The 14049-nt window shown below is 36.3% G+C and overlaps 1 protein-coding gene across 7 annotated transcripts in view; it reads left to right on the top strand.

Moving 5' to 3' along the window:
• VPS13B (vacuolar protein sorting 13 homolog B) overlaps nt 1-14049 on the top strand; it is a 483190-nt gene that overhangs the window by 414037 nt on the left and 55104 nt on the right. For all 7 annotated transcript variants that reach the window (XM_087749030.1, XM_087749012.1, XM_087749022.1 and 4 more), the window contains 2 exons: nt 5358-5554; nt 13219-13400. In XM_087749030.1, the coding sequence (XP_087605156.1) occupies nt 5358-5554; nt 13219-13400 (379 nt within the window). The remainder of the gene's footprint in view (nt 1-5357; nt 5555-13218; nt 13401-14049) is intronic.

Below are 14049 nucleotides of genomic sequence, written 5' to 3'. Positions count from 1 at the left end.
GTGGATCAACAGTCATTTCTCTCCCATTGTGTCTTGTTATTATACATAACTTTAAGTGGGAATAAGGAGTATCCATGTGGTCAATAAGATGTACAACACATGGATGAAAATATTAAAGTGTAACATAGCGTTAACAGATTCTGTAGCGTTTCTTGACCCCTAGTTTCCAAATAGAAATTAAATTATTCTGGTACAGATAATGTGTGACACGATATATGATGAATAAGAAAAAACATGATCTATCACATTGTAATGCATTAGTGGGAATACTTCATGTTGGTTATTAATACTGTCTTGCTGATAGGTAACAAACATGCAGGAAATGACTTGAAGGATGCAGGTTTTTAAGGGGGTTTTCGAGTTTGTTTAGGGTTTTTCTTTTTTGGGAAAATGTATATGATAGAGGTTTCAGCTCTGCTGAAATTAAGACAGGCTCTATTTGTAGAGAGTCGATGTATGTTACAGAGGTGATTCTCGTAATGTCTATGTTAGTGTAATATATATGACGATTTTTTTTCTTAAAATAGAGCAAAATGAGAGATTCACAGAGAACAAGAATCCACACTCTCCTAATTCAAACGATTTCTGCTCCCAGGCAACTGTTTCAGCTGCGTTGTTTCTGTGTGTCCTGTACTTGCAGGGGGCAGGACTGGAACGGTCACTCGGAGGCGACTGCTTTCCTTCCTATCAGAATTTGTTAATACACCATTTTCATTCTTCATCAGAACAGTGCCACGCAGTTTTCGGATCTCCCATGTCTATAGTCCACAGCAGTAAAGAGAAAAAGGAGGAACCTTCAAATTCTCTGCTCTATTTAAATGTGTTTATGTTATTAACCGGTTTTGTTACACATACTTAGAGTTTAGGCTGTTTTCGGGTAGCTTTTCAGTACTGTTTCTGATCTCTGTTGTTAATGCTGCTGAAAAAAAAAACACATTTGACTGCTGGTTTGGTCTCTTGCCATAATCATACTTCTAAATAAGTGTTTGTGCAATAGTACGTGGTATTCTTGCAAAACACAACTTGGAGATTCTTGGTGAAATCTGAGCCCACAGTTAAATAATGGTGTTATGCATACGTAAGTGATGGGCTGTACAGTAATGGTTCTGATTGCATTTTACACATGAATAAAATCATTGCAATTAAAACTTTCTTTGAGAGCTAGGGAAGAAGACAAAAAGCTATGGAGAAGCGTCTGTGGAATAAGCATGCTTGTTGTTTAGCAAAGAAGTTTGTGGTTAGATATGCTTTGTTAGTGTTTAGTTTTATAGAGGCAGCACTAGCGGTCACATTTTCTAAGAGGTAACAATTATCCGAATTATAGCTTAGGTTTTATTCAAGTATTTTAAGGTAAAAGTACGATATTTAATTCTACATATGGGGAATTTTTTGTTGCAGCTAATTCACTTATTCCCACTGCCTATGACTCAGTTCTGGCGTTATAGCCCATTTCCAGGCTTTCACAACTGTTATTTTTGGCAGCTAGTATTGCCCAGAGCTACCATCTTTCCTTAAACTTATCCAGATCAGGCATTAGTAATAAACCCCCTAGAACAAATAAAGCTAGATATGTAGGAATCAAAGATTCTAAGTCAAATAAGTCTTTTGCAAGCTTCAAACTAGAAAGCTTGCAGTTTGGACAGTCCAAAGCATGAGCTGTATTTTGTATAGGCAATCACATAAAGTGTGACTTTGACTTTTTACTTCTAATGTGTAGATGACGTCTTGAAACATACTGTCTCTTGCTCTGGTAGATTTCTTGACATGTTACAACACAGGAAAAAATTCATGAGCAAAAATAAAGAGGAATAATCTTTTCAACATGCTTACCAGCCTGCTTTAATTGTTAGGTGATATGTTCTTTCTGGCTACTCATACTCCTGAGTCCAGCACTCATTCCTTTGCCTTTCCAAATTCTTCATAATTCTCTTAAGAGATTACCATGAATTTCCTAAAAGGGAAATACACTATGTTAGGTTATACCAGAGCCTGAAGAGGAGTTATTACTTCTTTATGGAATAATAATTGTTTTAATCATTTTACTTTGCCATCTTTTCCTCAAGATAAGTTTCAATATTTCTACCACCTACTGAGTAGGTGGAAATATTGAAGTACCTACTTTTTTTTTTTTTTTTTAACAATTTATATGAAATCTGGTTTAGTTTTTTTTCAAGTTTTGATCTGCGTTTATTTTCAGTCTTTATTTTCAATCTCTTTATATTACTTTCCTCTAGCCTTACTAATAGTTTTACATTTTTTGTATTGTAGTGCCACTTACGGAATTCTTTTGTTGTGCTCTTTAACTTGTTCTTCCAACTCATTAATCTTAGTGGGAATATAATTCATCACCTTGATTAGCCTCTTTTAAAATGTCCACCACTTGCCATTCTGATCTAGTTTTGTGAGATTCTCATTAGGGAGACTTGCATATTAAAAAAAAAAAAAGTTTTGTTGTGAGATGTAATCTAAAGGAAATAAATATCCTAAATAATAGGGTAGATTTACAAGACTTTTGTTGCACACGTTACTCAGCAGCATTGACAAGAAAAGAAAACTTACGTGTTGATAGGCAATAGGAAGCACAAGACCGAACCAAGTATTCAAATATATTGAATCAGACTCCTAAAAAATCTCAAGGTATTTTAAGGACTGAGATTTAAAAATATGCAGAAATAAATACTACTGTATGTAGAAGTACCTGTGCAACCATGAAAGGCTGCAACCTTTTGTCAGAAATTATACAGATCCTTTTGTAATGACATAATTCCAAGACCTTATGCTATAGGAAATATGATAAGTATTGAAATATTTTAAATACAATCAAATTTTTTATCACCAATGGAGACTGTGGAGGTTTAGAAAAGAAGTACGTGAGTGTGAATGACTCCACAGTGTAGTATGAAAGGGCGGATGATGGAAGTTGCTGTTTATGTGTTCATAGTTAACACAGGGGAATTCCTTGGGTATATCCATAATTGAAGGGTAGGAACATTACTGGGGTATTGCAATTTTGAGAGTTTGTCCACAGACATTAAAGGTTAAAATAATTCAACACTGAGAAGTTTTGAAGAAATATAAAACTCTGTAGTGACACTAAGAGCAAAAAGAATAAATACAGTGTGACTTTGAAAGATGGCTACAAACACAATAATGTAATATTTCATATTGCTGCTGTTGTGCACAGCACCATTGTAGAGTTAGCAACACAGAACCAAGAAAGATGTTTTCTGGGTCATCAAGCCCAGCCTCCTTCCATCAGGGCAATGCTCGTTACTGTCTCCATCTTATTAACAAATCAAGCTTTTAAAAGCAGCTGTCATGAGCACCAAGGCTGTCCTCGAACCTCCCTCTCTTTTTCTGTTTGGGTTTCTAGCCTTACGCTTTATTCATAGAGCAACTCAGTTTTGACCCATAATTTCTATAGACCTTTTCCTCTATTAACTGTTTATCTCCTGAGGTGTCTGGGTAGAGCAATCATGTTCCTTTTGTTTTCCTTCATTTGGTCCTCAACTCTGCACAGATCCCAGTGTGAGTTAATACAGTTAATACAGTTTTAACACGAATAATTGGAAATATTGTCATATTCCAGATGAGGCCCCACTGGTGTCTTATACAAGTCAATTAATAGTTGTCCCTTGCTTTTGGAAGTATCTCACTTGATGTCTCTCAGGATGGCATTTGCTTTTGCCAGGCATCATCATACTGCCTCATAATTTTCCAGCTGACATTTACATATCTTCAACATTTCCAACTGAATATTCAGCTTATAAACAAATGTGTTTCTATCTTTATGTATATGACATGTGCTTTTTGATGTTAAATTAATCCCTTTTTCTCAGACTTTAGCCTTTGAAATTAAATTGGCACTCCTGATTGATATTGCTGTGCTACTCTGTTACACATGTTACTGGCATCAGAGTTTTGCTGACAGTTATCAGATACTTTTTTCTTTTTTTTTCCCTCCATCCTGACCTAAAAAAATTTTAGTGACTGTCGTTGTTTTTTTCAGTCTTCGGGTATCATTGTGACTTGACAGATGTAGTAAAAATCCATGTTTCTGGACCTGTGGTTCCACATGTTAATTCTTCCAGAGTTCTTTGGTGATTATTTATGTTCCCTTGCCCTCCCCAGCTTGAACCACTGAGCTCCCTGAATTTTCCTTCTAAACCTTCATTCCTGTTAATTAATCAGCCTGCTGTCGCCTCAGTGTGCATTATAGTCCTTACTGAGTAACAGGGAAGAATACTTATAGAGGTTTTCCTAGCTGTGTCTAGATATATTTGCATCTCTACCACATTCTTACTTTTTTCCCGGTTATTTATATATGTATGTCTACACACAGACACACAGGGATAAAAAAGGTAATAGCACATACATATGCATTTTTTTACTATTTGCTTTATGTCGACTTGACTTTTAGTATTTCTTGAGCATGTACAAGTGCCATAACTGTGGATTTCTGTATCTTAGTTCTAAAATCTTCATATCTTACCGAGTTTGCATTTGTTTTAAATTCATATTCTCATTCACTTTCATGCTATTACCAAAAAAAAAAAAAGGAGGCCTAAGGCACACTCCTTTAAAGTCTATGCTTTTATTAAAATTTGTTTTCTGTTTTCTTTAGAAATGTCTCTAATAACATTCTCTCCAGTTCAGTGCATCCAGGAATAATCCAAGTGGGTTATTTACAGACTTAAAATTAGGGATGTGATTAAACTCAAGATACTATGTATTTATTGGGTTTGGGTTTTCAAAATCACACAGTTGTCTAAATAGCATATTCCATGAAAGGAAAGATCATGTGATTACAAGTACTTCGTGATTTGTCCCAGGATTTTTATTCATGTGTTGGCCCACCACAAGGCATTGCGTTGTCTGTCATCATTTTTACTCTGCATCTTTGATCATTTTAATATGACAATAAATGGGTAATTAATAAATTGATATTTTGTTATGTAATTAAATTAAAAGAGCTCATTCAAGCAAAATAAAATTTAATGATGATTAGAATGTCCTTGATACCATGATGTGATGACATCTGATGGATTTTTTGGCTGCATAATACAAATAATGATTAGTTGAAATGTCTTTGTTATTGCTGGGTACTGTGGAACAAGTAGCTATTTCTGTACCTAGTACAAGAAAGTTTGAAGTGTTATACTGCAGTGAAGTTCTAAAAATATTTTAATTTAAGTCAAAACAGCACAGAATCTGAGTAACGGTTACAATTCTGATTTTCTATATGATACCTTACTTTTATTTAGTTTAGTTAGTTTTGCACTCTTAGCGTGTACAGTAAATCCCATTATATTTGGAATCAAGCATAAAGTAATTATGCCTTCTCCCTTTTATCACAGATTCCTTGCAGCTTGGAGTACTGGGATGAGCTTCAGAAATCATTTGTTGCATTCCGGGAATTCAGTCTATCAGAAAGCAAAGTTTGTGAACTACAGCTGCCCAGCATCAACCTTGTGAATGATCAGAAAGAGCTCATAGCCTCCGATCTTTGGAGGATTGTCCTGAACAGCAGTCAGAATACGGCTGATGACCAAAGGTAATTTTAAAGGAGGAGGGAAAAACAGAAATCTAATGCTACACTCTTGAGAGATCTTTTTCAAGAGACTTAGGAAATAAGATACTGTTTTCATATGTGGTAAGAGTAGCTGGTCTTAAATGAGCTTCAGGCGGTAGTTCACCTTCACGCAAGGGCACGGAGTGTACCCAAAAAGACCTCTCGCTTACATTTACAGGCAGCCTGGCAGCATCATATTCATCAATTTTCTGAATGCAAGGATTACTGAAAAGTGAAGACAAACAGGCCATATCCTACAACCTCGTAGCTGCACAAGGCAGTAAAATTAGCTAATTAACAAAAGAAGGCTGAGGCGCAATCCATTGTATAACATAGCAGTAAACCTTCTTCCATGCAGCCCCCGTACATCACCTTTATTCTGTCCTCAGTGCAAGTCAATGACTAAAATAAGCCAAGTGTCTATTTTAGATATATTAAACAAAACTTTAGTACTTCAAGAGCATTACATTATTATTCACACAGCTTGCTTACTATGCTAAGAATAAAAAAATTTAATCAGTGTTTTCAAACAGTAGGGATCCATTTTTCATTTTGTTTACAGCTGAAAACAATGTACAATGACAGATTTTCACTCTATTTGCATTCATTCAGTTTTGGTTAATATGTAGAGTAAGAAGAAATGAGTACAAGTTCCCTCCACAAACAGCAGTGGAATTGCTTTCGAAGACCTTCTTAACGTTTTATAGTTAGAGCAGAAAACCCAGAATGACCCTGTTGGAGCACTGGTATTTGCTGATTGTTGGTGCCTGTGTATGAACACATGCTGGGATGAGTGTGTAGCATCCACATATATGTAAGTGAAGCTACAGAATTCAGAGAAATCAGGAAATACGAACATAGCTAACAAAATCAATGAAAAAAATTAAACATCTGGTTTCCATTAATAGTATCAGGTTGGAAATGATTTCTTGATGTTAATTGTGAAAGAATGCATTTTCATCATTGAGAAGTTAAGTGCTTTAGACAAGGTTAATTCCTCTGAATGTGGGACCTTGGCAAAATTGCCTTCCTGGTCAGCTTAACACCACAGAAATGTGAACTCGGTGGGAACTGAAAATGAAGTAGTGAAATTTAGTGGATTTTTTTCATCAAGGCATTTGGCACTGTAATCATGTTTATTGTTTTCTGCTCAAGTAGGGTTCATCACTGTATGCAATGTTTCATTCAGGGAGCTCTGATAAGCTAATGAGTTGTAATTGTTCAGAAAAAGGCTAGGGTTAATATGAAATACAAATAAGTAAAAAAAAAAAAATACAAAACCAGTTTGGACTGTGGTTAACATCAGAAACATTTTACAGCACAACATGAATTCACTTGCCTTGAAGGTCTAAACTCATGAGTTTTCAGCTCCACACCAGTGACCATCCTCAGTGGTACCAGTGTGTCAAGTTATAAAGGGGTAGAAATATCCTAATGGCCTTGAGGTACCAGAAGACTCCAAGGAAGAGAATTGCTCTGTCCACAGCAATGATATTCGAAGCACTACGTCCTCCAGTTTGTGTGTCTACACATCAAGCTAAAGCAGAAACTACAACTGAAAGAATGGGAATTGAACTGAAGCATTAGCAGTTCACTGAATAGGGATAGCAGGAAAGGAAAAAAGGCAGCAAAAAACATGCACTGCACTACTGAAGCATTTGAAGGTCAATAAACACAAGAGAAAGAAGGAAGGCAAGGGAAGGTGAACTGTCAGCTCCTTAGGCACGTGCATGGAGACTGCAGGGTCACTAGTCCTGATGCTTTTGGTGACTTGAGGAATTTATAATAGTTTTCAGAGGTGTAGTTTACACCTACATGAACCAACAGTAGAATGGAAAGTTAAAGATTCGTGTAGGTCAGGGTGAACTCCATCCAGAAGCCATAAACCTGAGGGATGCATGAGGAAAACCTCTGATTTCAGTCAGAGAAGAGAAAAGATTATATTCCCTGCCTCAGCCACAGTTTCAGATAGGAATTCAAACTGGTCTCTCTTTATACTAGCTTCAAACAAGGCTGTACTGTAAGCTTTCTTAAGGATGACTGCAGGAAGGACTGGTGTGGAAGAAGTAGTCCTGACCAGGTTGGAGTGATCCTTCTCAGAGAAACTTAATGGGTCAGAAAAAGAGCAGCAGCTCCTCAGAGGTGAGGCTTTGGCCTATGGTGTTTCTTGGAGACAGAATAAATCATGCCAGTCACATGTCACCGACCAGAGTTTGAGACAGTTCACGAGCACCGAAATACATATAGTTACAGCTACAGAACAAGTTTAAGGTAACGGTTAAGCCCTAAAGGATCACGTTCTGTTAAAGGGAAGCCTTGTTTGGGAGGTGGTGACAGATACTGTGGACCTGCAGAGAAGGCCAACCTTTCTAGACCCCTAGTAGCATAGGAAGTCCATGTTGGCAGTAACTTTGCTGAAACTGTGGTTCTATCTTCGTCAAACAAACATATTGCTACCAGTATGGGTATTTTCTTGTGACCAAGCATTCTAAAATGTATTCTTGGATTCTACTTGACCAAAAAATCCCAAACTTTTTTGGTTTTAGAGAGAGACTGCCCCATGTCATGGTAAATTTTAATGTTAGGCTTGTTCCTAAAGCAAGTGTTTAACATGAGATCTTAGACTTGCGAGAAGAGCCACAACAAGCTGTGCTTAAAGCCAGTGCCCAGTGTTAGACCAGAAAACTTCAAGGCTGAGGGTATTTGCAACTGACAGCAAGAAGTGAAGACTGTATAAAAGTTGAATCTCGGTTTTCCTGGAGACTCATGATGATTTGACATTAAATAAATGCTGTAACTGTGTGATTGATTAGCAAATTTAATTCACTATTAATTGTAAAGTATAAAAATGCTTAGTCTTGTTCAAGTTTATTTTCTTAGTGTGGTCTTGTATTTTGGGTCAGACTCTAACAGCTGCCATATGCATGCAGCTGCCGCTCAATGATAATATTTTTTTCCTTCAGATTCTGCAGGATTTTTTTTTTTTTGTGTTAACCTCTGTGATATGCTAATTGTTAATACCAGAGAGCTGATCCCTTGTGTTTTAAGTACTTTATTACTGATTCCTAACATCAGTTATAAAGTATAAAACTTAGGTGGCTCATGTGACAGTAAAATAACGTTTGTGAGAAGATGTGGATCCAGCTGATATGTTGAGCAGTAGCTGGCAGGCTGAAGTATATCAACCAACAATGAATACGGGAATATGCAGAGATGCCATGATCCAAATCCTATGGTATGCAAGCTCTTCCTGAGATTGATCAAGAAGTAATTAGAAGTATAAAAATCAAGGAGCTATCTGGTTAAGGACATAGTATATATGTGTATGTTGTTTATTTTAAGAACTTTGTAGACCATTCATTATTCAATGAATGAATAATGTTTGAATGAACATTTATGAATGTTTATTCAATGAATCAACACATCTGAAGTCCTAAGTGAAATAATTTAGCATCCCCTTGGGGATTTAGTATAGTGTCTATGGAAGGAATCGTATATGGCATAAATGACTGTTTATGGAAGTCCTTAAAATAAGGGATTTAAAGGAAATTATCATAGAATAAATTATTTTTATAGGTTGCATTTTCGTGTTGCAGGACTAGCAAATAATAATCAAAATTACTTTTATTTAAAGCTCTGTTTGGGTGGTGAGATACTAAAGCCCCTGCCTGGTTTGGTTAAGGAAGGGTTTATCATTCTCTGCTTAAATGAGTTACGTTACAAGATGGTTTATATATTTGTGCATCTCCCGTCTAATGTAAACGGTATTTTTATAATTACTGACATACTAATTTGAAATAGTAATTGAAAATACCTTAAGATACAAACCGTGAAACAAGTACAAAAACTTTTAAATAAGCCTTAAATTGCTACTTTTGAAAAATTAAAGTGAGGAATCATGATCATGTTTCTTGCTAATTGTTTTAGCTTTTATTCAAAGTATATGATGTACTGGATTTTGACCTCTAACAATTTGGGTTCAGACCAGCATTTGAGTCATAAATTAAATGAGTTAAGTGGTCTCTTTCTTTTTCCCAGTGGATATTTTCCCATGTTGTGGTTTCATCACAAATGGCAGTTTCGGTTTAAATATTCCAGTCTTAAAATAACAAGAATAGTGCAGGTCACTGTTAAGTCATTGTTCCCAGTTGCCATATATTTAACTTGAACTGCTTTGCATGATGTAAAGCTATCATACTTTATAATATATAATGATTTTGAATGTAGGTATTTTCCATTTAAAAAATTCTGATATTTCACAGGATTTAAAAAAGAAATTTCTGGTATTAAAGTCAGGTCAGTTTTATTTAGAATTTCCTCTGGTTTTGCTACACCCATCCCTCAGCATGATGTGCCAAACACAAAGCAGTAGAAGCTAGTTATTCCTTTTCTCCCCAGCTGAAAAGTTACGGACAGTCCACACTGCATTTTGTAGCTCCAAAGCAGCCAAGAGAATGTGGGATTTTTTGATACTGTATTCATTTGATGCACGAATTTTGATTTCACAATCAGATCTACCTCTATGATATTAATGTTCCTACTATTGTTCACCAAGACCTAATAGAAAGTTTCCTGGGATTTCAGCTAACACTGCTTTATTTTTCTGTTTGTGCACAGCATATGATGAAGGACTGTGTCTTTGATTTCTGTGCTCAATGCAATGTAAAAGGAGAAAGTAGCAGTGCTAAAGGTCTGACGGAAGTCTACCTAGGCAAAAAGTGTATATGGGGTTTAATTTAAAATCGGAGGGTCGTGGTAGTGATTGTAAGGACTACAGTCCCCCTTTAAAAACTGTTCACTCGATATTACAATCTCTTATTACAGTTCTTTTTTAAGGCAATACTATAGTAATCTGGATGATGCTCTAAGTATATTTTGTACTGTAACTGGTTTACACTGTTGCTGTATTTTTATTTTCATAACAACATGGGGGCTATAATTCTGGATATGGTTTCTGGTTGAGTAAAAATCAAATGGACCCCTTCACAGATAAAACAATAACGCTTGAACAAAGTCTGGTCAGACAGGAAAACAGTGATGAAAGAATCCTCGCTGCATTTCTTTTCAGATGATTTCTAGAAGGTGAGCTCTCTGTAGAGTGACTTTCCCTTCTAAAATGTGGTTTAGCCCACATTGTCCTGCTCCTCTCAGTCCTCCTCTGCCGGCGCTTGTCCCCCCCTACTACGGGAGAGGATGCAAGGCCAGTTCTGTCCCAGGGAGCAACATTGTCCCACCCTCATTTGCTGCTTCTCTCTGGTTAGCTTTTTAAGCATGTGGTTGAACTCTGAAGTTTGTTAGGGAATCATTTCAGTGGTGGGCCTTTTTGGTTTCTCAGGTGACTCTCCATGAGGAAACAGAAAGCAGTTTGGAATCATTTTGTTCCCAACATTTGGAGTTCCAGGAGATTATCTCTGCTTGATCTGCTGCTTGTGGGGCAGAAAAATCAGAGCAAAGTAGGGCTAAATGCTTTAAGTTATTTCCCTGGTGTGAAGCTCCTGCCACATTTCCTCAAGCATGTCATGTTGCCATGTAATCATTGTGGTTATGAATGAGAAATTACAAAGGTCCCATCACAGTAAAATGCTCAATAAATAAAAAGCAGGTATATAAAATCTGACTAAATAAGAATTTGGAGAGTTTTGCTTGTTTTTTCTGAAAATATCCGTCTCCAAAAAAAACATATCCGAGGAAATAGAAATGCTGAGTCACTGATAGGTGACTCAGGGAATAGGTTTCCGAGGTAAAGAAATTTATAATTTCAGAATAAACCTCAAATTTCAGAAATAAATGTTCTTCCTTTTTACTGCCGTTGGTGTTATAGCTGTTTGTGAGAATTAAGTCTTAATTCAGAATATCAAAGTGTAATTATTTTTTTTTTCAAGTTCCTCATAGTTTGGTTAACATTTGTTTGCACCCTTTTACCCTTTTTTTGTATTTTCATTCCATATGTCCTTGAACTTCTGTTTCTAATCAAATGCAATGAGCAAAAATTCTTAAAATGTTGACAGTTATTCTGAGAGAACTAACCAGTTTCACAGACTCAAAATTATTTAATCGTCTAAATCAGCATATGAATTTTGGTGGCTTTTGGATTTGCTTCCATGTTTGTTCCAACAATCTAAGGAATATCCATGGCAGAGCAAAGAAAAGCATCCCATTTCTCTGGCTCTAGTCCACTCCCATAGATGTTTTATCATGTGAACACAAAGAATAGTTTTGTTTCCAAAGAGGCCAGTTCTCAAAAGGCCTACAACACCGTTTTTGAAATGTAAACAGGCAATTTGAAGAGGTAAAGGAGCGCAGGAAAGCAGCTAAAAATCTGATTAAGTGATCTATCTTTCATCCTTCACTGACCTAATCCATTCATGATATCCTGTCTTGATTCTTTGATAATTAGCTAATTTTAGTTGAGTTTTACTGCTACATAAGTATTTTGATTTATGGCCACAAATCTAAAGTTGGGTTTAAGCTCCATAAATAAATACTATACTGGCTAGTTACCATAACACAAAATAATACTGATAAATTTACCTATCCATGGAATTCTATGCATTTGCAGCTGAACATTTCAAGTGCCTACTATATTTGTGCGTAAAAAAATGTGGTCCTAAAAGCATAAGACATGTTGCTTTGAAAGCCAATGTTCGAATTTAAATTTGTGTTTGAATTTAAAATATCTTTAAAATATCAATGGAAATCTATTCACCGTGCTTTATAAAAGCTAATGACTTTCTGACAAAAATAGTAAGTTGGCCTTAGTTAATCCTCTGCTAAATTTTATTTTAAAAATAAAAGCAGTATTGGGCTGAGGATGTGGACTTAGTTTTCTTGAATCAAGTCTATGCTTTTAAACTAAAACTCTTTAGCACCAAACTGCAAAGGGATTGAGAATAAGGAACATTAAGGATAGATTTGGCTTAAATTAGAAAGTTTATTTGTACTTCAGTGGTGTCTTAGCAACCTATAGAATTGTGATGTAGCGTTAATTTCTCTCAAGAGACTGAAAGATAATGCTTGGAAATTCATGGTGTCAGGAGCACGGCTAGGAAAAAAAAAATCAGTGGGGTGGCATTTTAAATGTATAGTTAATATGTTGTAATAGGTGCTAGTAAAAGGCTCCAGGCTGAGCTTATAACACTCAGAGATTCTTTTTAAATGATGACTGTAGAATGAGAAGGGCAAAGGAAAGAAAGCTTACAGGGACAGGGTTTATGTATAGAAGTAGTTTGATGGTTGGAAGTTGGTTTCCTTAAAATAAAATGAAAAAAAATAATTCTTTTGACCAGGTTAACTTTCAGCTCGTTCTTATAGCTTTATTAATGGCCATGTACTGTGTTTAGCTATTTCAACAATTAAAGATACCTGGGGTGTTTTTTTCTTATTTTCTGTAAATAATTCTTTGCTCCTGTGGTTCAAGTGTTTCAGTTTGTAAATTGAAAGTGCAGTGTGATAAAAGCATTGTTGGATTGCAATCTTGTCTGCGATGTTCTGCTTGGGAAAAAGTACATACACTACCATTAACAGTTGAAAGAGAACAATGACATTGGCTGTATCAGAAAACCTACATGGCACATGGTCAAGTCTTACTGTAAAGCGATAAAATCCTGGAATTGCTGAACTACCACTTTGTTATCTGCCTTCTGCAGCTCAGAAAGTGAATCTGGCTCACAAAGCGCGTGCGATCAGCTTGTAACCCCCACGGCATTAGCAGCCTGTACCAGGGTTGACTCCTGTTTTACTCCTTGGTTTGTGCCGTCACTAAGTGTGTTGATCCAATTTACTTATTTGGAAGTCCACCTCTGCCATCATCTTGATCAACTAGGCACAGGTATGTACTCCTTTATGTAGAATAATAAAAGCATATAGTTCATACATGCTGCTTAATCACTGGTTTGCTGTCTGTAGTCCCCATTTCCTCATTCAAACAGGCATTCTTCAAATAAATTGTCACCAACAGCCACCGGTGGTACAGACTTCAGGGTAAAACTGATGACTTCTGTGCATTGAGAAAGTACATACGGTAGGCAGTGGGGCTGGCTGATCAGCCCCCTTCCTCCCTCCGGAATGGGTAACTGTAGAAGCTGTCCGGTTTTCGTAGTCTGATTAGTGACAGCAGGTGCCACTTCAGTTTTGAGCCATCTTAGTGAATGAATTTGATCTTTTAAATTTTCCAGCATATTAACAGTACTATTAAAATATCTGAAGATTTTGCAACCCCTGTAGTAAGAATTCCTTGGAAGAGCTCTGAGAACTGCAGATTTAACTGTTATTTCAATTATGATCACTTTTGGAGCTACATCTGGTTTTGTTCAGTGCGCTCTGTCATTGCATTAATGGCAAATACATTCCAAGAGATCTTTAGATTATTGTCTGATTTTCAAATGCCAGGAATGCTTTCCATGGAAGATGAGCAAATATCTTAGATAATTTTGACAGGGACAGCTTTCTTCGTGAGTAATTTTTGTGTTACTGCAAGT

This window comes from Nipponia nippon, unplaced genomic scaffold (assembly GCF_047370975.1).
Source record: "Nipponia nippon isolate SJK-2023a ecotype South Korea unplaced genomic scaffold, ASM4737097v1 scaffold_1, whole genome shotgun sequence".
Lineage (NCBI taxonomy): Eukaryota > Metazoa > Chordata > Aves > Pelecaniformes > Threskiornithidae > Nipponia > Nipponia nippon.
The sequence above is the reverse complement of the archived record's forward strand: the minus strand, read 5'-3'. Positions and strand labels throughout refer to the sequence as shown.